The sequence below is a fragment of the Panthera uncia genome, chromosome D4, assembly GCF_023721935.1.
Source record: "Panthera uncia isolate 11264 chromosome D4, Puncia_PCG_1.0, whole genome shotgun sequence".
Taxonomy (NCBI): domain Eukaryota; kingdom Metazoa; phylum Chordata; class Mammalia; order Carnivora; family Felidae; genus Panthera; species Panthera uncia.
The window spans coordinates 42,928,914-42,956,473 of record NC_064807.1 but is presented as its reverse complement, the minus strand read 5'-3'; the positions used below and the strand labels follow the sequence as shown (position 1 = coordinate 42,956,473).

At 36.0% G+C, this 27,560-nt stretch overlaps 1 protein-coding gene across 1 annotated transcript in view; it reads right to left on the bottom strand.

The window, feature by feature from the left end:
- Positions 1-27,560, bottom strand: part of DENND4C (DENN domain containing 4C) — a 127,561-nt gene that overhangs the window by 53,765 nt on the left and 46,236 nt on the right. Inside the window, exons 3-12 of the mRNA XM_049620074.1 lie at positions 25,003-25,255; positions 23,799-23,868; positions 21,543-21,712; positions 11,212-11,450; positions 9,476-9,542; positions 8,361-8,419; positions 7,393-7,537; positions 4,021-4,196; positions 1,039-1,139; positions 497-715 (exon numbers count right to left, since the gene is read on the bottom strand). Of these exons, the coding sequence (XP_049476031.1) occupies positions 497-715; positions 1,039-1,139; positions 4,021-4,196; positions 7,393-7,537; positions 8,361-8,419; positions 9,476-9,542; positions 11,212-11,450; positions 21,543-21,712; positions 23,799-23,868; positions 25,003-25,255 (1,499 nt within the window). The remainder of the gene's footprint in view (positions 1-496; positions 716-1,038; positions 1,140-4,020; positions 4,197-7,392; positions 7,538-8,360; positions 8,420-9,475; positions 9,543-11,211; positions 11,451-21,542; positions 21,713-23,798; positions 23,869-25,002; positions 25,256-27,560) is intronic.

The following is a 27,560-nucleotide window of genomic DNA, read 5'->3' as shown; positions in this document are numbered from 1 at the left end:
GTGCTGACCGCTCAGAGCCTGGTCCTGTTTCAAATTCTGTGTCTCCCTCTCTCTCTGTCCCTCCCCTGCTCATGCTCTGTCTCTCTCTGTCTCAGAAATAAATAAATGTTAAAAAAAAAAAAAAAATTTAAAAACTAATCGTTAGATAATACTGTAAACCCAAGAATATATAAATTGAAGAATTATGCAAGAGTGAGGAACCACCTAAACTAAATCATCAGGTTTGTTCGACTAAGATAACTGACTATATAGTAAACATAAGCAACATCTTTGACTTTTCATAATTAAAGATCTCCAGTTTCAGATTTCTCAGGGAAAAATGGGGGAAAAATTTAAAAGAAATTCTTCATAGAGCTAGATGACAAATACAAAGAAATTTATTGTATCTTAGTATACATTTCTAAGAACTTGCATCGTGAATATTTTGGCGAGCAATACCAAATAAAAAATATTTTTCATTTCAATAAAAAGTAATTATATTTTCAATGCCACTCACCCTGTCTGTCAAACAATGAATCAACAGCTGTGGCTTTATTTGAAGGAGCCTCTGTGATCGGTCTGAGATATGTTCTATATCCTTTTAAAATGGATGCCATAAAACGCAAAAATGCCTCTTGAATTTCCATTTCAAGTTGTGTCATCTTTTTTTGCCAAGAGAAATCTGCTTCAATCGGAGTCATCTCAATTGCCGAACTTTCCTGAGTTTTTCGGTGAACTGACAAATGAAGAGAAAATAGAATTTTATATCTAATACAAGTACTGATTAAATAATTAAGAAAACCGTCAAAATAAAACTCATGACTTCCTGAAATTCCTCTCTCCATTCGTGTAAAGGATAGTTGGCAGGTGCTAACAGGGAGACTCAAGCAGACAGGACATAACATGCTCAAAAATCATGAACCACAATATTAATATCTTAGTACTGAAATTTTGTTTTGTAATGAGATTCCTTTTAAGCAGAGCAGAATTTTACTTAAATTTATGAATATTCTCATATATGTTTTTTCATTAAAAATATTCCTTTTTCCTCACATTCACCTGAAGATAGCTGGGGATACAACTTCTTTAAGGTACTAAGCAGATTTTTGCATGGCTTTTTGGGAAGCTGCTTCCAATTCATGTTCTTCTTTTCATCTGATCTATTAAATAAAAACATAATTAATAAAATCTGTTATAATCTCTTTTTATTTAGCAAAATTCTTGTATCAAACTAAAAAAGAAAATGGAAAGGATATTTTTGCTCAAATTACAATTGACACAGACGGTCTAAATAAGTGGTTTTCAAGGAAGCTCTTTAAGTTTTTATTTATATCCTAGTTAGCTTCCACGATGTGGCCTCTTTTCTCCCTCTAGTTGTGCAGTTTGTTCTCTCAGTCCTCAGATCAATTTCCTGTGTGTGGAGAATGATTTGGTATTTATCTAGCTGTGTACAAGGGATGAGGCAACCACAGGGGCCCCCAATACTCTGCCATTTTAGCTTCTCCTCCCTCGCGGTATTTTCTTTACATTTCAACCAACCTTATGCAGATTTGGTGTCACCCTAATGCTCTAACACAGATTTTCAGAAAAGGCTGGGGTTATGAATTCAAGACTGAAGTCTTGCTTCAAAAGTTAAATTTTAGAATTATAATATTTTAAGTGACAAACTTAATTGATACCTCAAACTACCTATTAGAAGCAAATCTCAACAAACATCAGAGAATAATATATAAAACATATTCTGACTACAATTCAACTAGTTAGCATTTAAGGAAAAAAACCTTGGAAGTTTAAAAGAACACTTTCTAATTTTTTTCATGTTTATTTATTTACTTATTTTGAGAGAGAGAAAGAGAGAGGGAACAAGCAGGGGAAGGACAGAGGGAGAGGGAGAAGGAGAGGGAAAGGGGGAGGGGGAGAGGAGGAAGTGGGAGAGGGAGATGGGAGAGAGGGAGAGAGAGGGAGAGAGAGGGAGAGAGGGGGAGAGATGGGGAGGAAGGGAGAGAGAGGAAGGGAGACAGGGAGAGGGAGGGAGAGAGAGGGAGAGGGAGAGAAGAGAAGGAGAGAGGGAGAATCCCAAGCAGGCTCCACACTGCTCACTCCCAAGAACCATGAGATCATGACCCTAAAATCAAGATTCAGACACCCAACCAACTGAGCCACTCAAGCACCCCCAAAAGAACACTTTTAAATAATGCAGGACTGAAAATATTTTAATAGAAATAAGAATCATTTAAAACTCCACAAAGATAAAAGGCTATACATCAATGAACAACAATGCAATTTATGAACAACAATGCAAACATTTTAAATTCTTAGAAAATTTAATCTGCTAGGATATAAAAATATAAGATGATGTTTATTTCAGGAATGTAAGGATTCTTCATTATTGATTGATTTATAATGTAATTTACCACACAGAAAACAAAGGAGAAACAATGCATATCTCAATATTTATACAAAAGTGTTATAAAATTCAACACCTACTTAAAAGGTTTTTTTTTTAATCATTATGTACAAGTGGAAGGTTTAAGTTCATTTATTATTAAGCTATCAAAACCCTAGAATGGGATTAGCAAACCTTTTCTATAAAAGGTCAGATATTAAATATTGTGTTTTGAGGACCACAGGGCCTCTGTCACAACTTCTCAAATGTATCATTACAGCATGAAAGCAGCCCCACAGAATATGTAAATGAGTGAATTTTGTAATTTTAGTTACACAAACAGCCATGGACCAGATGTCAATTCTTGCTTAAAGCAGTAATCATAATAATAACGACGTGCTCAAAGCATTCCTTTTAAAATTAGGAAGGAGACAAGATACCAGCTATGACTACTTCTATTCAATACTACGTTAGGATCCTAGCCAGAGAATTAAGACAAATTTAAAAATATGTAAGGACTGGAGCGCCTAGATGGCTCAGTCTGTTAAGTGTCCGACTCTTGATTTCAGCTCAGGTCATGATCTCATGGTCATGAGATCCAGCCCAGCATTGGGTTCTATCTGCCCTGAACATGGAGCCTGCTTCAGATTCTCTCTCTTCTGCTCCCTCTGCCCCTCCTCCACTCACAATTGCTCGCTCTCTCAAAAAAAAAAATACAATAAACAAAAGTATGTAAGGATTGTACATGATGTGATTGTTTACAGCCAGAAAACTGAAGAGAATCTACAGACAAAAGAGAAGAATTCAATTAAGCTGCTGTGAGGCAGACTACTACATGAAAACCAACAGCATTTCTATACCGCAGCAACTAACAGAAAAGTGGCAAGAAAAAACACACCGTACTTAGGAATTAATAAGTCTAACAAAAGGTGTGCATAGTCTTTATGGAGAAAACTGCCAAGTCTATTAAAAATATGTAAAAAGATCTATGTAGTATAATTCACAGTTGGCTGAGTGACCAACTTCAGCTCAGGTCATGATCTCACAGTTCATGAGTTCGAGCCCTGTTTCGGGCTTTGTGCTAATAGCTCAGAGCCTAGAGCCTGGAGCCTGCTTCGGATTCTGTGTGTGTGTGTGTGTGTGTGTGTGTGTGTGTGTGTGTGTGTGTGTCTCTGCCCCTCCCCAGCTTGTGCTCTGTCTCTCTCTCTCAAAAATAAACATTTAAAAAAAAAATCGATTTCTCCGCAACAAAATAGATCCTTAAAAAATTCAAATCTTGACCACTAAGGAAACAGCCTAATATTATCCTATATTCTGACTAAAGTCATTTTTTAAAAGCTTACATAAGGATTTTGAATTAAAGCTAGAAAGCATATCATCTCTTGAGACCTGAAAGCAGTGTTTATCCTTTTTTTTCAAATCCATCTTTTCTGCCAACACTGTTTTCAAAATATTATAATGTTGAACATGTTCTTTTTCAAACTTTCCAGGATTCTGATTCCTGCCTTCATTGAGAATCATTGTACTAAATTTGAGAATTTATTATCAATCTTAAAAAATACCATGTTTCTAGATGTTTTCAAAAAGCTGCAACAACTACATATGGTGGGGGGTGGGGATACAAATGGGAGAGAATATAAAAAGAATCTACTTACACATATAACATGTTTGTATCCAAGTCAATGCAAACAACATCTTGTGGTGGGTCATGAAGATCAAAATACCTGGAGTCGACCCCAACTATAAATGGTAAAGGTGCACTAAGCACTGCCGCCAGTGACAGAGGACAAAGGGGAATGTACGGGCACTGCCACTGAAATGGAAAGATCATCTGGGAAAAAAGCGTTAAAAAATTAACCAAATTTGAAATTTGCAACAAAAGGTATGTAATTAACTAATATTACTGAAAGTGACCATTAAAAGCAGTACAGTCTAGTTTCTTTTATCTTACACTTCATTCCAAAAACCAAATGACTATAAAATATTACTAAGCAACACCATGAACCAATGTGATTAAATCCTCACACATGACAATTATCACAAGCACAATAAAAATGCTAACAGCTCTTTGCATGTTAATTCTTCTGATGCCATACAAAACCCACATCCAACATTTTTTTGGAAAAAGTCAAAACAGAGAGAGAAAACTGCCCCCAAAACTTATAAAACAAACTCATGATCTTTAACTCTTATGCATTTCATCCATCGACTAATTTTCAAAATAACCTTTGACTAAAATCCAACTAAAACTCCAAGGACTGAAAAAAATTAAATTGATTCTCTTGAAAATGGCAATAGTCAGCTGAAAATTTCAACAAAAAAATTTCCTACTCAAATAAACATAAAATGATTCAACTTCCGTGAAGCTTGGCATCTTAAAAAAATACCAGTCAATATAAAACATATCTTAAGAATCTATCAGCTTTTTACAAAGCTATACTTTAATTGTATCATATGTGCTTTAAAAAAAAAGTTTCGATAAGTTAAAAAAAAGATTAAAATTTTAATTACCAGCTAATATGAAAATTCTAATCACTGATGATAAAATTTTTCCTCTACTATAAAAATCCTTGCTATATACCTTATCCACTTATCACTCACCCCAAAGAAATGCCTATAGCATTTATTACATCTGCCGGTTATTCCAGATAGTTATTTAGAATTAGGATTTTATCTTCAACCATTTATTTACTTATCAAATATTCCAGCACTTAGTTTGAGCCAAGCACTGTTCTCGATGGGGCTAGAACAGTGAGTAAAACAAAGAGTGCTGCCCTCGTGAGGTTTATGGTGTAGAAAAAAAGTCAGCAAACTTTTTCTGTACAAGAAAGATAGGAAATATTTTAGGCCTTGTGAGCAATATGGGCTCTCATAAATATTTAACTTTGTCTCCATGCATGAAAGCAGCCATGGGCATTGTGTAAATAAATGGCCTATGTTCCGGTAAAACTTTATTTACAAAGACAGGTTGCAAGCAGGATTTGACCAGTGGGCCATAGTTTGCCACCACTTGGTCTAGCAGAAAGAGCCAGAAAATCAACAGAGGACAAAATAAAAAAGTATATATATCCCATATCAGGAAATGCTAAGTGCTATGGAAAAAGAAAAAGTAAAGCCAACTTAAGGGCATTAGAGTTCATAATAGGAAAGAGGAGAGTAGGTTATATCATTAAATAGGTCAAACAAGTTAGACCTTATTAAGAAAATGACAACTGAGCCTAAACCTGAAGGAGGTATGGGATTCAGCCAATGGGACATCTAGGAGAAGGGTGCTTTCAAGAGCAAAGGCCTTAAGTTATGGGCGTGCCTAACATGCTTCAGGAGTAGCTACTTGCTCAAGCAGAGTAAGCAAGGGGGCAGAGTAGCAGGGAATGAGATCAGAGAGCAGCCAGAAAGAGCCACTCCCACAGGACCTTGCAAGGACTTCAGACACATTCAGTAAAAACATGTTCTATTCAACATATGTTACACCTGCAACTATGTAAAAAATTTTTAGGGATGCCTTGGTGGCTCAGTCGGTTAAGCGTCCGACTTTGGTTCAGGTCATGATCTCGTGGTCCGTGGGTTCGAGCCCCGCGTCCAGCTCTGTGCTGACAGCTGAGAGCCTGGAGCCTATGTCAGATTCTGTGTCTCCCTCTTTCTCTGACCCTCCCCTGTTCATGCTCTCTCTCTGTCTCAAAAATAAATAAACGTTAAAAAAATTAAAAAAAAATTTTTTACAACAAAACTATCTAACAGCAAAATGTGACACCCTTGTATTCACCTTTGACCTTTTACAGCTCAATCATAAATAGGGGCATTTTTACAAATGGAGCTCCATTAATTCTTTGATATTCATTCTCCTTTTGAAGAATTTATCCTCTCATCACTCCTTTCCATTTTCTCTTTAATGGTTTTGCATGCATTTCAGGCAGTTCTCCAACATCACTTACACAAATTTCATGCAATCTTGCATTTTGCATAAGAATTCCAATTTCACATTACAATTTTTCCACCTGTTCTTGCACTGTATTGCTGAAATCAATCAAGAGACTGGGCCACAAAGATTCTGACAAAGGAACGTAAATAAACACTAATGTTTTATGAGAAGCAGTGGGAACTTCATAAAACTGGTCAGTTTATTAACAAATATTTTCATGTTATAATGGCTTTTGCTTTCATATGCAACTGTGGAGGTTTGGAAAATTAATATGCAATGAGGATATATGCCCCCTATAAACTATCTCACATGGTTACTATGTTTTTCAGTCCTAGTAGCATTTCTCTGACCAGATTAAGGTCTCAGAGACATACCTCATTTGCTGATTTAACAGGTGTTTATTGGATGCCTATTCCTTGTTATTTAGCTGTGGTAAGCGCTGAGGACACAAGGATAATAAAGAGACTAGGTATTTATTCCATGAGAGTTACATTCTTAAAATGGAAGACAGGACAGTCAACTATTTTAAATTAAATATGCAATGGAAAATAAATTTGGAGAAATGGAACACCCAAAATTCTACACTATGATCTATAAAGCCTATATGATCAGACCTTTAATTGTAATGGGAAGCCATCAAAACACAGAGGACTCGATTTAATTTTATTTATGTTTTACCTAATAGCTAAGCATTAGTACATTATCCTATTTCACAATCACTTAGAATTTCCTATGTTATTGGCTCACAGTGATTAAAAGTTAAAACTGAGAGTAATTAAATGTGCAATTCATTTGCATAATTTTGGGGCAGATGAAATTGATCACAGCCTCTCATTTAATACAATAAGCTTCATTCACAAGTTTACTATTCTATAATCATATAGATTCTCTGAACCACTCAAATATATGAAAAATCAGAAACTAAAATTTTGTCTCAAACAGAAATCACTTTCTTTCTTTATACTTACTATTTCTCTTTGCCGCTCTATTGTATTTATGTTAAACTTTTACTGGTAATTTCAAAGTTGCTTTCATTGAAGGAAATTTCCCTTTAGAGTAAAAATGTCCCACCAGTAATCCTGTACTATAAGGAAAATTCTATACTTACAGCTACAACAGCTTCAGCTACTCCAGTCAACACAGCTGGCCTAAGAGAATGTAGCAGAATCTTACTCTCAAGTAAAACAAAGAGCAGCAGTGTTGCACAATTCTCAGGACCCAGATTCATTAACAAGGTGCTAAAGTTGGCTCCACTAAGAGAAAAGAAAAAAAGATGAACTATTTTGCTAAAATATGTTAAGATTTGCTTATAAACTATTTCCTAAATATTAACAGACTGAGAGTCTAATGTTAATTTCAAGACCTGATGTAGTTATCACTGAGAAGTAGCAAATTTATTGAGCTAGTCTAACAATGTTTCAGTCTCAACCTTTAGTAATGAGAGGAGAGTTTATCAGGGAAGATTTTCCCAAAGAACTACCATTTGGAGGTGGGGTTGGGGAGAAGCCAACACATGCAAAGGCAATGAGGCAAGAAAAAGCTACCGTGATGTCTGCAAAATTGAAATACACCTATTGTGACTAAAGCATAGTAGGGAAGGGTCAAAAGATTATGTCAAAATAGAAATGACACAAATTATATTTACATTCTCAAAAGAACACCTGGCTGCAGTGTGGATAAAGAAATGAAGGAAGAACAGAAGGATACCAGTTAAAAGGTTAATAATGAAGTTGTCCAGGTGAGAGATCATGCTATCCTGGACTTTTGATGCAGATAAACAGAACATAAGAGATTCGAGACATTTGGGGAGGATAAAATCAGTTCACTTTGAATATTTAGCTACAAACTGGATAGAGGGGATGGGGAAGAGGGAGGTATTCCCCACACCCAATCTTGCAACTCTCTTAAATATTCCATTTTTAAAATGGTGAATGGCCCACCATCCACCCAGCTATCAAAGATAGAAATATGAAGGCTATACTAATGTAAAAGATAACACTTAACTTTATTAAAATATTTTCAAGCATTCTGCTCCAAGTGAATGAATATATCATTTTAGATACCATTAATAATTACCTTAATGGTAAAGGTGTAGAAACTGGCTGTGATAATATTAATGCATCATGGACTGAAAGCTTAAAAAAAAAAAAAAAAAGATGAATTAATCAAGCCAATCTTGAAACCTAAATATTTACATCAGGTAAAACAGAAAATAGTTTAATAGGCAAACTGACATAGTTTTGGAAATGTAGTAAGCTATTAAACAATAGCTGTATTTACTCAGAGGTATTATTTTAGGTCTTTTAAATTAAATGGTTAATTCAACTGAATTTGGATTCAGTTAATTATTTATAATAGTTATCTTTAAATTATGGAATAATTGCTTTTTAAAAGCTTGAAGTTTATTTACTCTACAGACTGGTAAGCATTTGGCTTGATTACTATATATTAATACTTTCTGAACTGAAGTATATACTTGCTGAACTGAAGTACATTCAAGATCAACAGTATTTGACTTAACGCCACCATATCACACATAAAGTTGATAACATCTTAGAAAAAAATTTACAATAGCTTGCCCCTACATATCAATGATACTCAAAGTGTCAGTCTGCAAATTGTTATTGGCCCAGGAAAAGATAGTATATAAATGGAGAGCAAGCCATTTAGAAGCTTTTACGGCAATAAGACGCTGCTCCCACATCCAAGTACGTGATCAGAGGACTCATGTCTCTGGACAGGGTACAGACATGTTCATGTCTACACTAGTCTCACATGGTAAGGTGCAAATGGAACAAGCTGTATACTTATATAGGTCTGCCACTGATTGGAAATAAAAAGAAACTGGTCATTTAACACAGAAAATGTGAAGACCACTACAGACTATTTCACTTTTTCCCTCCAACCACAAATCACTTTATATTTAATATTTATTAGTTGCTCTATTTTAATTACATTATTAAAATCAGCTACATAAATGGCATGCACAGGTCAATGGTGATAATGTCATGAATCAAAGATTATAATTATGCCAACTGTGTGCACCCAGATAAAATATAAAATACAGGAGATTCCAGGCCTTTATGAACACATGTTGCTCTGCCTCAAACTCAAGGGGCCACAGAATTGACTCTGCAATGACGAGAATGAACATAATGCAGATCGTCCTCCAATGGACTTGTTCTGATTACCTGTACAAGGATTCTTGGTCTTTGTGCTGAAGGAAAAGGGATGTTTTGCATAAAGTGTGAAATATGCCTGAAAAAAAAGGTGAAATACAGATCATAATTACTTTTCTAAAATGTTTAGATTTTAACAAATTCTAAGTATATTAAATATATTATTAGATATATCATCCTAGATCTGACAAAGCCACTGACCTAAAACTTATGCTAAATAAATATCCTTAGCGCAAATAAATGTACTCATCCCACTAAACTTCTGAAATGTACAATGTATTTCCTTATTAAAAGTCCATATTAATATACCTTAATATTGCAAGGAAAATAAGAGTAACACAAATATACTTTTCATGAAAGAAGCTTATTTTTATTGTTCTGATACCAGTGCCAGTACGGTGAGCAATTGTGATACAATACAATTTAATCCTAATAAGTAATTAATATTAATTAAATAGTAATTTAATCAATATAGTTCTTTTACTATAACTCTGAGCAAACCACTTGCCTCTCTATTTCTCCACCTACAAATAATGCTTAAGTTTCTTCAAAGCTTTGAGCTCTTAGGAGCCACTAACATGCAACTGAGAAAAAAATATTGATCACATACCCTAATTTTATTTCCTCAAACTATTCATAGAACCTCAATTTTTCAAAAGGATGCTAACTTGTCCCTAACATTAAGTTTTATTTCAAACAATTTTAAGTTAATCTGAAAGCTGAAAGTTAAACCTAGAACTATGAACTATTAGTTTGGCATTCCAAGAGTACAGCATGAAAGCTGAACCCATATTTCTACACCAAATTGTGGTAAGTTTAAGCACAGTACTTTACTACTTTCTTAAGATACTTTTTGAGCAGCATTATTTTAAAACCTACAGAGAACTGCCCTATCCTTCTACTACCTAGAATCCTTCGCTGATATTCTTTCTGCTGTAATGTGAAATTTCTGAAATTGTATGAAAAATCCATGTTTATCCACACTATAATACATTTCCACCAAGCTCTGAACATGCCCAGGTTTGTTAGGAGGATAAATAAAGCACTTACTACAATCCACAAAAGCCAGTGTGCCACTAGAAGTCTGAAAAGATGTTGTTTTTTTTTTAAATAATCTCTACACTCAGTGTGGGTCTTGAACCCGTGACCCTCAGATCAAGAGTAGGATGCTCTACCCACTGAGCCGGTCAGGCGCCCCAAGATGTGGTTTTTAAAAGGCAGTGGCTCCACATATATTCTTCTTGCTTACAACAGATTTCCATGACAAAGGGAATTACAAATCAAGTGGAAAATAAGGACAGTCTCTCAACACTAAAACCCAAACCTCACTTCTGGCATCAATTAACTCACCCTTCTTAATTTCTACATCAGTTTTGAGATGCTTTATAGTTAGAACCTGGAATGCCATTTATATGGTTTGGGTGGGTGGGTGGGTGGGTGGGTGTGTGTGTGTGTCAATAGTTATTTTTCTCTTCGTTATTAGAGAATATACAGGAAGAACACAGACAATACACTGTATAATGAGTTCTTCCTCAGCTGAATCTTCAAAAGATTATTATTTGATCATTCTAACTACCACTCCTCAGTTTTAAAATCAATGACTCAGGTGTAGAAGGGAACAAGTAAAAAGTAAGGTGACTGTGACTCTTCTTCCCTTTCAATTTTTTTGCTTAAGTCAGGTAAACAATGAAATGTACACATATACAACCAGCTTTTCTACCAGACATCTTTCTTATCATCATACATACTTTTCAATGGGAAGAGGATGTGGTCCAGACACAGAAAGTTTGTAGATAAACATGAGAAATTTTCTAAAAGCTTCAAAAAAAGGCCAGTGTGAGAGTAAACAAATGCATTTGTTTGAATTGATGGATTTGGAGACTACTTTTCTCTCCACGGGGGTCAAGAGGCCCAGCTGCATAAGCTGTTTCTCTGTCAGAAGTTCCCGAGAATAAGGTTCATAAAACTGGATGGCAGCTCCATATACCTACAGAGTAAAACAGAATTCCATTACAAGATTTGAGTTTGCTTTTAAAAATTTCTCTTTATCTCTCAATACAAAAGAAACACTAGTTTAGAGGGCATATGACAAATGATAAGAAAAATCTCAAATACTGCTGATGGGAATATAAAATGGCATAGCTGCTGTGGAAAACAGTTTGGTGACTTCTCCAAAATTTAAAAAAGAATTACCATATAATCCAGCAATTCAATTAGTAAGAATATACCCAAAAGAATTGAAAGCCGGGACTCAGATACTTGCACACCAATGTTCATAGCAGCATCATTCACAATAGCCAAATGGTGAAAACAACCCACTGTCCACCAACAGATGAATGGATAAAACATGGTATATACACGTGATGGAATGTTATTCATCCTTAAAAAGGAATGAAATTCTGATACTGCAACATGGATGAACCTCAGAAATATTATACTAAGTGAAATAAGCCAGACACAAAAGGACAAATATTATATGATTCCATTTATATGAGATACCTAAACCAGGCAAATTCATAGAAATTAGAGTAGAGATTACCAGGAATCAGGAGTAAAGGTGGAGGAAGCTGCTGTTTAAGGTAATGAAAAAGTTCTGGAAACAGTGATACTTTTCTTTTATAAATCTTATAACTATTTAGTCACTATATGTATAAATAGCCATGTATATGTGTATGTATATGTGTATACATATATGTATATATATATGCACGCACACACACACACATATATATATACACATACAGACACACACACACATATACACACGCACATCACTACACATACAGTGTGTGTGTACTGCATTAACCCTTATCTTTACAAATACAACACTCCCAGATACAATTATTTCAATGATCTCAGAGATTTTTTTTTAAGTTTATTTATTTATTTAGAGAGAAAACAAATGGGGTAGGGGCAGAGAGAGAGGGAAAGAGAATTCCAAGAATTCTGACACAGAGCAGAGCCTGATGCAGGGCTGGAATCCATGAACTGTGAAATCGTGACCTCAGCCCAAATCAAGAGTCAGATGCTTAACCAACTGAGCCACCCAGGAGCCCCAATGATCTCAGATTTTTTTTTTTTTTTTTTTTTTTTTTACAAACAATATGACAAAAGCTTCTCAATGAGGCCTTGTTGTTTTCTACCAATCACAGTAAATTTATTTTTTTTTAACATTTATTTATTATTATTTTTTAACGTTTCTTTAGACAGAGAGAGACAGAGCACAATCAGGGCAGGGTCAGAGGGAGAAGGAGACACAAAATCTAAAGCAGGCTTCAGGATCTGAGCTGTCAGCACAAAGCCCGACACGGGGCTCAAACTCACAAACCGTGAGATCATGACCTGAGCTGAAGTTGGACACTTAATCCACAACGCCACCCAGGTGCCCTCAATCAAAGTAAATTTAGTGACTCTTACGCATTTGAAGATCTTAAAATCTTCATTTGTATTTATTGCTTTCAATGAGATAAACTGTAAATAATTATTAGCTAAAGACTTACCTTAGTTGTAAGCAACCCAGTTAATATAGTATTGGCATTCATTCAGTGCATATTTTACTTACATTCCAGACACTATGCTGGATACTTAAACTTCATTATTAATGCAGTGGTTTTAAACTTACAGCCTACAGATGTGTCCTGTTTGAGCCACAAGAGTCAGCTTTGGTTAGTTATACTTTTCAATAAACTATTTTATCAAATTTCCTGAGAGTTTTTAATGCTTACATTTCTACTATATTCATAGTTTTACTTTTTATTTCCTAATATTGTTTCTTGCCATCTTTTTGTTTTAAATTATCATTTATGTCATTATTACTGCTTTATACATGTTTTGAATTATTGGTTATTAAAAATAAAGCATATGCATGTGTTTTGGAAATTATATACACTCACTTCCCTTGGGATATGCTCAGGGGTTTAACTGCTGAGCCACAGAGTTTTCTCTTCCGTGCTGATAATGCAGAAGTTCTTTATATACTCTGGGTATGAGGCTGTTGTTGAATATATATACACACTGCATTATTTTCTCCCAGTCTGTGGCTGCGCTTTCACCTTCTTAATGCTGTCTTTTTATGAAGAATTTTTTCTATTCCAGTGAGGTCCATTTATTCATCTTTTATGACTAGTACTTTTTTTTAATATAACATACAATGTTATATTAGTTTCAGGTGTACAATAAAGTGATTCAGCAATTCCATACATTACTCAGTTGCTCATCAAGATAAGTGAACTCTTAATTTCCTTTACCTATTTCACCTGTACTCCGACCCACCTCCACTCCGATAACCATCTGCTTGTTCTCTACAGATAAGAGTCTAGTTTTTTGGCTTGTCTCTTTTTTTCCCCCTTTGTTCACTTGTTTTGTTTTTTAAATTCCACATTATGAGTGAAATTATATGGTATTTGTTCTTTCTCTGACATATTTCGCTTAGCATTATACTCTAGATCCATCATGATCTAGATGCATCATGTTGTTGCAAATGGCAGGATTTCATTCTTTTTCTGGCTGGACAACATTGCACTGTGTGTGTGTGTGTGTGTGTGTGTGTGTGTGTGTGTATGTGTGTGTACACACATACACACACACACACATACCACTTCTTTATCCACTCATCTATCAAAGGACACTTGGGACTGCTTCAATAATTTAGCTACTTAAATACTGCTGCAGTGAACACAGGGGTGCATACATCCCTTTGAATTAGTGTTTTCGTACTCCTTAGGTAAAAACTCAGTAATGGGATTACTGGATTATAAGGTAATTCTATTTTTAATTTTCCAAGGAACCTCCATACTGTTTTCTACAGTGGCTGTACAGTGTACATTCCCACCAACAGTGCAAGAGAGGTCCTTTATCTCCACATCCTCACCAACACTTGTTGTTTCTTGTGTTTGATTTTAGCCATTCTGACAGGTGTGAGATGAAATCCTGTGGTTCTGATTTGCATCTCTCTGATGATGAGTGATACTGAGCATCTTTTCATGTGCCTATTGGCCATCTGTATGTCTTCTTCAGAGATATGTCTGTTCATGTCTTCTGCCTATTTTCAAATTGGATTATTTGTGGGGGTTTTTTTTTGTTGTTTTTTTTTGTTTTTGTTTTTTTTTGCTGTTGTGTAAGTTCTTTATACATTTTGGATACTAACCCTTAACAGATGTCATTTGCAAATATCTTCTCTCATTCAGTATGTTGTCTATCAGTTTTGTTGGTTGTTTCCTTTGAAACAATAAAAAACAAAAAGTTTTTATTCTGATGTAGTCCCAGTAGCTTATTTTTACTTTTGTTTCTCTTGCCTCAGGAGACCTATCTAGAAAGATGTTGCTATGGCCAATGTAAGAGAAATCATGCCTATGATCTCTTCTAGGATCTTTATGGTTTCAGGTCTCACATTTAGGTCCTTAATCCATTTTGAGTTTATTTTCATGCATGGTTAAGAAAGTGATCTAGTTTCATTCTTTTGCATATACCTACAGTTTTCCCTACACTATTTGCTAAAGGGACTTTTTCCCATTGCATAGTTTTGCCTCCTTTGTCAAGGAATTGACCATACAGTCGTGGGTGTATTTCTGAGCTTTCTATGCTGTTCCATTGATCTGTGTGTCTGTTTTTGCATCAGTACCATACTCTTTTGATTACTACAGCTTTGTAGTATAACATGAAATCTGGAACTGTGATTATCTCCAACTTTATTTTTCTATTTCAAGATTGCTTTGGCTATTCAGGGTCTTTTATGGTTCCATACAAATGTGAGGCCTGTTTGTTCTAGTTCTGTGAAAAATTCTGTTGGTATATTGATAGGAATTGCATTAAACCTGTAGATTATTTGGGGTAGTATGGACATTTTAACAAGATTTGTTCTGGGGCGCCTGGGTGGCTCCAGTCCGTTAAAGCGTCCGACTCTTGATATCAGCTCAAGTCATGATCTCAGTTTGGGGGATCAAACCCTGTGTCAGCACAGAGCCTGCCTGGGATTCTCTCTCTCTCTCTCTCTGCACATGTATGTGTACATACTCTCTCTCTCAAAATAAATACATAAATATTAAGAAAAAACAGTATTTGTTCTTCCAATCCAAGAGCATGGAATGTCTTTCCATTTCTTTGTGTCACCTTCAATTTCTTTCATCAATGTTTATAGTTTTCAGAGTACAGGTCTTTCACCCCTTGGTTATGCTTATTCCTAAGTATTTTATTATTTTTGGTGCATTTGTAAATGGGATTTTCTTAATTTTTCCTTTTGCTGCTTCATTATTAGTGTATAGAAATACAACAGATTTCTGCACATTTTGTATCTTTCAACTTTACTGAATTCCATTATCAATTCTAGTAGTGTTTTGGTGAAATCTCCATTTTATATATATAGTGTCATGCCATCTGAAAATAGTAAAAGTTTTACTTCTTCCTTGCTGATGTGGATGCCTTTTATTTCTTTTTGTTGTGTGAATGCTGCAGCTAGGATCTGCAAATACTATGCTGAATAAGCTGTGAGAGTGGACATCCTTGTCCACTGACCTTGGCAGAAAAGCTCTATTTTTCCCTGTCGGTTTTTCATACAGGGCCTTCATTATGGTGACGTATGCTCCTTCTAACCCTACTTTGTTGAGGGTTTTTATCACAAATGGATGTTGTACTTTGCGCCTATTGAAATGATCATGTGGTTTTTAACCTTCCTCTTACTAATGTAATATATCACGTTGATTGATTTGCAAATAGTGAACCACCCTTGCATCTCTGGAATAAATCCTACCTGATTGGGGTGAATAATTTTTTTAATGTATTGTGGGATTTGGTTTGCTAATATTTAATTGAGAATTTTTACATGTATGTTCATCGGAGATATTGGCCTATATATTTTTTTGGTAGTATCTTTATCTGGTTTTGGTACCAAAGTAATACTGGCCTTACAGAATGAATGTGGAAGTTTTCCTTCTTCTTCCTCTTCTATTTTTGGGAAAAGTTTGAGAAGAATAGATACTAACTCTCTTTAAATGTTTAGTAGAATGTGCCTGTGAAACCAACTGGTCCTGGACTTTTGTTTGTTAAGAGTTTTCTGATTACTGATTCAATTCAATTGAATTGCTTGTAATCAGTTGGTTCAAATTTTCTGTTTCTTCCCGATTCCATTTCTGGAGGTTATATGTTTGTAGGAGTTTATTCACTTCTTCTAGGTTGACAAGTTTGTTGGCATATAATTTTTTGTAATATTCTCTTATAATTCTTTGGATTTCTGTGGTGTTGGTTGCTATTTCTCCTTTTTCATTTCTGATTTTGCTGGAGTCCTCTTTTTTCTTCTTCTTTTTTTAATGAATCTGGCTAGAAATTTACAATTTTGTTGATCTTTTCAAAGGACCAGCTCCTGGTTTCATTGATCTGTTCTACTGTTTTTTTAGTTTCTATATCATTTATTTCTGTTCTAATCTTTTTTGTTTTTAATTTTTTTTAATGTTTATTTATTTTTGAGACAGAGAGAGACAGAGTGCGAGTGGGGGAGGGGCAGAGTGAGAGGGAAACACAGAATCTGAAACAGGCTCCAGGCTCTGAGCTGTCAGCACAGAGCCCGATGCGGGGCTCGAACCCACAAACCGTGAGATCATGACCTGAGCTGAAGTCGGATGCTTAACCGACTGAGCCACCCAGGCGCCCCAATTTCTGTTCTAATCTTATTATCTAATCTAATCTTCTGCTGGTTTGGGGTTTTTTTGTTTGTTCTTTTTCTAACTCCTTTAGGTGTAAGGTTAGGTTGTTTGAGATTTTTCTTGCTTCTTGAGGAAGATCTGTATTGGTATTAAACTTCCCTCTTAGAACCTCTTTGCTGCATCTCAAAGATTTTGGACTGTTGTGCTTTCATTTTCATTTGTTTCTGTGTACTTTTTTATTTCTTCTTTGATTCTTTGGTTGACCCATTCATTGTTTAGTGGTACCATATTATTTGAGCTGCATGTATTTGTGCTCTTTCCAGTTTTTTTCTGATGGCTAATTTCTAGTTTGATTATGTTGTAGTCAAAAGGGATGCATGGTATGACTTTGATCTTTTTGAATTTGTTGAGACTTGTTTTGTGGCCTAACATGTGATCTTTTCCAGAGAATGTTCCATGCGTACCTGAAAAGAATGTGTATTCTGCTCTTTTAGGATAGAATGTTCTGCATATATCTGTTAAATCCATCTGGTCCAATGTTTCATTCAAAGCCACTGTGTCCTTACTGATTTTGTTTCAATGATCTGTCCATTGTTGTAAGTGGGGTGTTAATGTACCCTACTATCATTGTGTTACTATTGATTAGTGCCTTTATGTTTATTACTTGTTTCATGTATTTGGGTGCTCCCATATTGGATGCATAAATATTTACAATTGTTATATTTTCTTGTTGGATTGTCCCCTTTATTATTATATAGTGCCCTTCTTTGTCTCTTGTTACAGTCTTTTTGTTTTAAAGTCTATTTTATTTGACATAAGTATTGCTACACCTGCTTTCTTCTGACATCTATTTGCACGATAAATGCTTCTCCACTCCTTCACTTTCCACCTGCAGGTGTCTTTAGGCCTGAAATGACTCTCTTCTTGGCAGCATACAAATTGGTCTTCTTTTTTTATTCATTCTGTTACCCTATGTCTTTTGAGTGGAGCATTTAGTCCACTTACATTCAAAGTAATTATTGTCAGGTATATATTTATTGTCATTTTGTTACTTGCTTTGTGGATGTTTTTGTAGTTCTCTCTATTCCTTTTTACCCTTGCTCTCTTCTCTCACAGTTTTCTTTCTTTGGCAATACAGATGGATTCCTTTCTCTTTATGTTTTGCATATCTATTACTGGTTTACAATTTGTGGTTACGATTAAGTTTAATATAACAGCTTCTGCATATAACAGTCTATATTAAGTGGATGGTCGCTGAAGTTTGATCCTATTCCTTACTCCTCTCCTCATCACATTTTAGGAATATGGTGTCATACCTTACACCCTTTTATTTTATGAGTCCCTTGACTGATTTTTACAGGTATACTTATTTTTACTGCTTTTATGCTTCCTACTTTTCTTACTTTTACTTATGGCCTTTCCTTTCTGCTCAGAGTCCCATTTAACATTTCTTGTAGGGTTGGTTTAATGGTCTTTAACTCCTTTAACTTTTGTTTGTCTGGGAAACTCTTTATCTATCCTATTCTGAATGAGAGACTTGCTAGTAAAGTACTCTTGGCTGCAGATTTTTCCCATTCGGCACTTTGAATGTATCGTGCCACTCCTTTCTGACCTGCAAATTTTCTGCTGAAAAATCCATTGAGAGCCTATAGGGTTTCCCTTGCACATAACTGTCTTCTCTTGCTGCTTTTAAATTCTTTATCACTACTTCTTGCCCCTTTACTATGTGTCTTAATGTGGACATCCTTGGGTTGATTAAGTCGGGGTTTCTCTGTGCCTCCTAGATCTGGATTTCTGTTTCCTTCCCCAGATTCAGGAAGTTTTCAGCTATTATTTCTTCAAATAAATTTTCTACCCCCTTCTCTCTCTTCTTCTGGTATCACCATAATAGGAATGTTATTATGCTTTTAGAGTCACTGAGGAATTCCACAAGTCTATTTTCATTTTGCATAATTTTTTTCTCTCACCTGCTCAGCTTGATTACTTTCCATTACTCTATCCTCCAGGTCACGATTTCATTCCTCTGCTTCCACTAGACTGCTATTTATTCCACCTCGTATATTTTTAATTTCAATTTTTGTGTTCTTCATCTCTGAACTGTTCTTTTTTAATAGTCTCACTGATGTTAGCCACTCTTTTCTCACAGCTAGGGAGTATCTTTGTGATCGTTACTTTAAATTCTCTATCAGGCCGGGGCACCTGGGTGGCTCAGTAGGTTAAGCATCCGACTTTGGCTCAGGTCATGATCTCACGGTTTGTGAATTCGAGCCCCGCGTGGGGCTCTGTGCTTGCTTCAGATTCTGTGTCTCCCTCTCCCTCTGCCCCTCCCCTGCTCACTCTCTGACTCTCTCTTTCAATAATAAATAAATGTTAAAAAAAATTTTTTTTAAAAATCTTTAAATTCTCTATCAGGCCTATTACTTATCTCAGTTTCACTTAGGTCTCTTGCTGTGGTTTTGTCCTGTTCTTTCATTTCATTTGGAACATATTCCTGTTTCCTCATTTTGTCTAATTCTGTGTCTATTTGTGTGAGGAAACTCACTTAAGTCTCCTGCTCTTGAAAGTAGTGGGTGGACCACGCGGTTTTAACAAGGTGCGCACTGGTCCTCTTCCAGAGGGGACATGCCTCCACCACCGTAGACCAGCCCTGGTGATCTGCAAAGCACATGTTCGGCGGGAGGGTGGTGCACACAGTGCCCGTAAGTTTTCCAACAGCCCTCTTCCACAGGGGACGTGTAGGCACTGCCAAGACCAGGGCCAGCTGGGGCTGATCTGCAAAGGCAGGGTGCTCAGTTCTAACAAAGTATGTACATCCTCCACAGGATGTAACCAGCCATTGCCACCAGGACCGAAGCCCCACAAAATGCAGTGTCAGGAGACTTGGAGTTGGCAAGGCCTGTGTTGGTCTTCTAGGGTAAGGGACTTATGGCACCAGGGCTGAGGCAGGCCTGCCTGGGAAGGCAGAGTGCAGTATAAGCAACTTCGATAGTGAATAGTTCCCATAGGTGGCTGTGCAGTTTAAGCTGGGAGGTGGGGAGGGAAATGGCACCAGTCAGCTCCTTTGTTCCTGGAGAAGTCCCTCAGGGAAACCTATCCCTCCAGGATACACTCTGACAGGAGTAATTAACTCTCCCTCCCCTACGCCCCAGGCATTTTTCAAACTGCTGCTTCAATGCAGTATCTCTGCAGGCTGTTTGTTGTGCTGTCCCTCTAAGGGTGGAGACTCAATTTCCAATCACTCTCCCCGCTCTCCTAAAACCCAGCCTGCTGATTTTTAAAGTTCCAGGCTTTAAGTCCCATTGGTTATAAAAAATCTTGAAATTTCTTTCAAGAAATAAGAAACTCATGAAATTCAGCCCCTCTGGTGTTCAAAGCCAAATATTATGGGGCTTCATCTTACCCACACAGGCTCCCAGGTGTGAGGTCTCTCTCCTCTCCATGCTGGTGATGTCCCTCTCTCCCACAGACAGTCCTATAGGTCCCTTTTGTTCCCAACCACTTCTCTGCCCTTCTTACCCTCTTCTATGCGGTCTCTTCTCGACATTTAGTTGTGGAGTTTATTCTGGCAGGCTGTTTTCTGGGTTATTTACACTGATATGAGTGTCACCTAGTTGTATCCATGGGAAGAGGTGAGCCCAGGATCCTCCTACTCTGCCAACTTTCCTGAAGTCTGGCTAGTACTTTCTATATGCTGTTTAAACGATCTTTGCTTACTCCCTCTATTTTAATATATTATTTGTCTTCTGATCCTCAGTGACAACTGAGTGAGAATCCTGATCCTCAGGATATTCATTAAATACCCACTAGTCTTTCTGATTCTATCCTCTACATTTTTAAACTCTTTTCTATGTTTTTCTGTGCCACATTTGAGGTAACCTATCTTGCACTTCATTAATTTCCCCTTCATGTATGTCTTATCTGCTGTTCAAACCACTTGCTGAATCTTTAATTTTAAGGGCTGTATTTTTCATTTCTAGACACCTAATTCTGTTCTCAGGCTGTCTATTCATTTCACAAAATATACTGTTCTTCTCTGATTCATTTGAATCAGTCCAATTATATATTCAGGGTTTTTTTTCATATTGTCATTCTATCATTTCGGCATCCTCAGGGTTTAATCCAGCTTTGTACTGTGTCTTGTTGATTCTTCCTATGGACTTTACGTCTTCTAACTTTTATTATAATCTTATCTTGAAGCTTGAGTTTTAGGGGTATCTCTCTAGAAAGACTTTGTATCTGCTTCTGTACAAGTTCCAGAGGTATCAGCATCCTGTTACCAATTGTCATGTTGACTTCTCACCTTGGGCATTATGGTATAAATTTAACCCAAAATATATCATGTCCAAATAATCCTAACATTCAAATAAACTTACATCAGATTAATCGTTTTATGGAATTAAAAACATGGGACAAAACAGGTTTAATAAAAGAGGAAAAAAATCTACCTTTTCAGCAGAAGAACCTGTCAGAACAAAAGTTGAAAAAACTGGAAGTGGATATTTGGTTTGAGGATCCCAACATTCAATAGTAGCTCCCATTGGAAGGCAGAAGAGAGGTACAGATTCTGAGAGTGGAAATGACTCATAGTCATCTTCTGGATATCTAAAAATTAAACCTTTTGGAGAAAGAGACAATAATAAAGTTTTAAATAGTTACTTTCCCATAAATTATATCTGATACATATTAATAGGATATTTTAATAGCAAATTTCATGGAAATATTTATGTGTGAAATTTCAAAATAAATTTTTCTCTTGCCATATCAGAAATTTAAATAAATTAACAAATTTACCATTTTTTAAAAATTATGGACTTATAGTTCATTATAACATTAAAATGTATTGAATATACAAGCTAAAACTATTCAACAGGATCACCAACCTCAATGTATTCTCTTCTACATACCACAACATCTTATGGAGAGTGGTAAGGAACATAAAGGAAAATTTACTAACTACTTCAGTAAAAAATTCAGGGAAGGAGTAAGTGTTATGAAATAATGCCAAGGCAACAGAAATTATCAGAGCCCCTAAACTCATCTTGAGAGAGCAGCAGTATAAAAAGCATTCAACATGAGAAGTAAACAAGACAGAAATCTTGTGGCTGAATACAAAGTATGTGAGACCAACAAAGCAAGAGCAGGGGGTACTCTAGCAAGCATAACAAAGCCCCTTCAGAATAAAGTAGCTATAAAGCATCAGTTCATTAGCCTCTGATGTCTCTAATAGGCAGACCACCTCTAAGTTAAAATCTTGAAAGTCAGTAGCAGAATTCTGAGTTAAAATTCAGTGTGCAAAACTCTACGTTCTAAAAACATGTCTTTAATCAAACACCTGAATACTTTCACAAACTTTGTTTCTATAAGGGTTTCTTTTTTAAAATGATACTTTTTCCACTCCCCCCCCCTCCCAACACACAGACAAATTTAGGAAATCACATACAATCAACACATTACAGCAGTATTACCAGTATCACATTTTAAAATGATACTGAAATTTATAATTATTAGATGCTGCCTTCATTTTTATATTAAAAATTACATGGTCTGGTTTATTAGCATGAATGTCTTTAAGAAGACAATTGAGATTTTTAAGAAGACAATATGGGATTTGCCAGACTTCCCTGAAGTAAAACTTTATTCCAAAAATTGTGGCAGCTGGGTGGCTCAGTTGGTTAAGTGTCCGACTCTTGATTTCAGTTCAGGTCATGATCTCACAGTCGTTAGATCAAGCCCCACATTGGGCTCTGCACTGAGCATGGAGCCTGCTTAAGATTCTCTCTCTCTCTCTCTCTCTCTCTCTCTCTCTCTCCCTCTCCCTCTCCCTCTCCCTCTCCCTCTGCCCCTCTCCCCGGCTTGCACACGCTCTCTTTCTCTCTCTCAAAATAAATAGACATTAACAATAATAATTATAAAATAAAAACTGTGCATGATCAAAAAGTAACTGACACTGCTTCTTTTCACAAGGAAGTATTCCAGTATCTTCTATTTACAACTGGAGCATACCTGTAGTTTCAGTTTTTATCCCACCATACCAGTGGGATGAAGAGGTCACACTTAAATCTTTACAGCCCTTGACACTTTACTGTGCAGTAAGAATGTGGCGATAGATTTCTCAAACACTTCATGGCAGAAAAGTTTCTCAGGCCCTCCTCTCCTCCATATAGCTGATTCTTTGCAACAAAGGAGAAAGGAAGCAAGTCCACCTTTCATGGCAAGTAACATGTGGTTTCAAATCAGACACACAGAGATAAGAGAAGGAAATGTAAGAAGTAAAGATGCAGTTTGACACCTTTCCGATTGCCAAAATATAAAAGGTCAGAGAGAGTAAGCAGTTTTTCACTGAACTGTTAAATGTCTTAGTGTAGACTAAAAGCTTGAATGTTCACTTCACAAATGCTTACCTGGGATGAAAATTTCTACTTAACAACATGTTTGCGGGAGGGGGGGTGTAATATTAATATATCTTGTAATATGTAATGTATTTAAGAAAACTTATGCCTTTACAGCCTTTACATGCTAAAATTATAGATAATTCAATTTAGGAATGGACCAATCCCATAAACTACATAAGGGAGCATACATCGTCTCCTCCAACCAAATGTTAATGTTAGGTGAGTGTGATGACCACTACACTACAGAAACTAACCAAATGTTAATGTACAACAATAACTACAGTAACAAATTTTTTTAAATTTACTCACCAGCTTTGTATGCTATTGCATTAGAAGCAGGCACAGACTTCTTATAACACAGAAATACACTGGAACCCCACTGTAAAATATAAATTATTTTTTAAGAACACCAAAGAGTGAAAATAAATTAATTCTGTTGAATGTCTTCTAAAGATTCTATTTATTCACTGAAGTCTATGTAAAACATACATTTATCAAACAGACTACAGACTATAAAAAAATAGCAAAACATGAAGTTCAGAACACTAAAAGAAAGGAGTAAAAGAACATTGCCACAAAAATTAAATTGATTAAAAAAAAAAAAAACAGTTTTGAAAAGTTTAGAATGGTGTAATCAGACACTTTGAAAGAAACAGCACAAAGTTGAGTGGGCCGTAGGGCCCAAACTAAGGAAGACTGGGGTAACTGAGAAGCTATGATGTCATTACCTCCAGGGGCAAACTGTCTCGACTAATAGCCATGGGTACATCAGACATCTTTGCCTATATCACATTAAAGCTAGTAATAGATTTATCCAAAAATATTTTTCAAAATAAATCTGACCCAGTAGTAGACTTCAGTCTCACAGAAGTATAAATCAGAGGTGCTTAAGACTCAATCAGTTAAGCATCCAACTTCAGCTCAGGCCATGATCTCACAGTTCGTAGGTTCAAGCCCCATGTCAGGCTCTGTGCTGACAGCTCAGAGCCTAGAGCCTGCTTCAGATGCTGTGTCTCCTCCCTCTCTCTCTCTCTCTCTCTGCCTCTCCCCTGCTCACACTCTGTCTCTGTCTTTAAAAAAAAAAAAAAAAAAAAAAAAAAAAAAAGCATCCCCCAAAAAAAGCCATGTAATACTACAATAATTAAAATAAATAAATATAAGGGGAGTTCTCTATCCAGTCTCCCTAGAGCTGTCCATAAAGATACCTCTAAAACACAAAAGCTAACAAAACCTCTATATTAGTGTGTAACATAGGCAATATTAGCACATACCAAAAAAATTTTTTAAATCCCTGACTTTAAGTATTTATTTTTTCAATGAAATTATTCCCAAAATCAGATAGCTAAGGATCTTAAAACTTACTATGAATCATAAAAGAGAGATAAAAATAATTTTTAAAAAACATGAAAATAAAAACAGAGTAAATTATACACCCAATAATAAACAGGAGTCCAAAAATTATCCTTCTTGGGGGTTGGTGTTAAGAGTACACATGCAACAACTTTATTCTTACCATTCCACAATTTAAGTTTTTGTCAACCTTGCAGAAAGTATGAGGAGGGGTTTCTCCTTTACTGGTTACAATAACACAGATATCAGTTACAGCCAAGGAATTCTGGGGTCGAATTAGAGGAGCTCTTCGATAAGTGATAAAGATTCTTTGTGAAGTAGTTGAACTATTGTTGACATTGGCACAGCGACCATAGGGTGTGGCTTGGATCACTTCGCATCCTGGAATAAGCCTTTCTTTCCCTTCATATAAAACTCTGCATGGCAGGGAGGAGAGAAATAGGTAGATAGGTAAGTAAACATAATTCTGGCTTTCCTCTCGAAAACAAACCAACAAAAAAATGGGGGGGGGGTGTGAGTTCCTCTACTGTTTCTCAAATCTTAATTGCAAACCAAAAGTAAGATCATTACTTTGGGAATTATAGATCTCTTAACTATTTTTTCAAAGCTGGAATATAATTTTAAGAGCAAATAAGATCAAATAACTTAATTTTTTTATTGCTTATTATAAGAAACATATTAAACAAGAAAGGGGCAACACCACAAACATCCCAAGGTTGATTCCTAGATCAAGTATTCAGATGTTTCCACAAAATTTCCTTCATAATTCCTGTCAAAACTTTACCTTTAAAATCCTTTGACTAAAACTACAAAACAGTTTAAGAAATTAGACATGAGCATTTAATAAATAAAAAGACTTCCCATAGCCACGATAAGAAGACAAAATATTTGGTATGATGTCAATATTTCCCAAAGAGATCTACAGAATCAATACAATTCCTTCCTATCTAAATCCTAGCTGCCTTTTTATATAGAAATTGGTAACGTGAGGGGTGTTTGGGTGGCTCAGTCAGTTGAGCGTCCGACTTCAGCTCAGGTCATGATCTCACAGCTCGTGAGTTTGAGCCCTGCATCGGGTTCTGTGCTGACAGCTCAGAGCCCGGAGCCTGATTCGGATTCTGTGTCTCCCTCCCTTTCTGCCCCTCCCCTGCTCATGTTCTCTCTCTCAAAAATAAATAAACATTAAAAAAAATTTTTTTTAAGAAATTGTAACATGATCCTAAAATTCATATGGAGGTGCAAGGGACTCAGTATAGACAAAGCAAAATGGAAAAAAAAGAACAAAGTTGGAGGACTCACACTCTCCCATTTCAAAAGTTACTACAAAACTAATCATCAGCACAGTGTGGTGCCCTTATAAAGGTAAACATATAGACCAATGGAATGGCATGGGAAGTGCAGAATTAAACCCATACATTTACAGTCAACTGATTCTGACAAGAGTGCCAAGATAATTCAGTAGGAAAAAAACAGTCTTTTCAACAAATGGTGCTGGGACAACTGGGTATCAAATGCAAAAGAAAAAGAAGTTGAATCCCTTCCTTATACTACATATAAGAAATGGATCAAACACTTAAATGTGAGAGCTAGAATGACAAAACTGTTAGACAAAAAACTGTAAAATTTATTAAAAAAAAATAAAAATTTGTGACCTTGAATTCTACAAAGCCTTCTTACACAGGATACCAAAAGCACAAGTGACAAAAGAAAAAATTTTAAAAAACTGGACTTCATCAAAATAAAAAACTTCCATGCCACGAGTGATACCATCAAGAAAGTGAAAAGACAATGGACAGAATGTGCAAATATTTGCAAATCATGTATCTAATTAGAGAAATTTTCCAGAATATGTAAAGAACTCTTACAAATCAATATAGAGATAAATAACAATTTAAAATGGATATAGGATGATTACAGCTTTGTAATAGAGGCTAAAGTCTGGGATTGTGATGCCTCCTGCTTTGGTCTTCTTCTTCAAAATTTATTTGGCTATTCGGGGCCTTTTGTGGTTCCATATGAATTTTAGAATTGCTTGTTCTAGTTTCGAGAAGAATGCTGGTGCAATTTTGATTGGGATTGCATTGAATGTGTAGATAGCTTTGGGTAGTATTGACATTTTGACAATATTTATTCTTCCAACCCATGAGCAGGGAATGTCTTTCCATTTCTTTATATCTTCTACAAAGCTGTAATCATCAAGACAGCATGGTATTGGCACAAAAACAGACACATAGACCAATGGAATAGAATAGAAACCCCAGGGGCGCCTGGGTGGCGCAGTCGGTTAAGCGTCCGACTTCAGCCAGGTCACGATCTCGCGGTCCGTGAGTTCGAGCCCCGCGTCAGGCTCTGGGCTGATGGCTCGGAGCCTGGAGCCTGTTTCTGATTCTGTGTCTCCCTCTCTCTCTGCCCCTCCCCCAATCATGCTCTGTCTCTCTCTGTCCCAAAAATAAATAAAAAATGTTGAAAAAAAAAATTAAAAAAAAAAAAAAAAGAATAGAAACCCCAGAACTAGACCCACAAACATATGGCCAACTAATCTTTGACAAAGCAGGAAAGAACATCCAATGGAAAAAAGACAGTCTCTTTAACAAATGGTGCTGGGAGAACTGGACAGCAACATGCAGAAGGTTGAAACTAGACCACTTTCTCACACCATTCACAAAAATAAACTCAAAATGGATAAAGGACCTGAATGTGAGACAGGAAACCATCAAAACC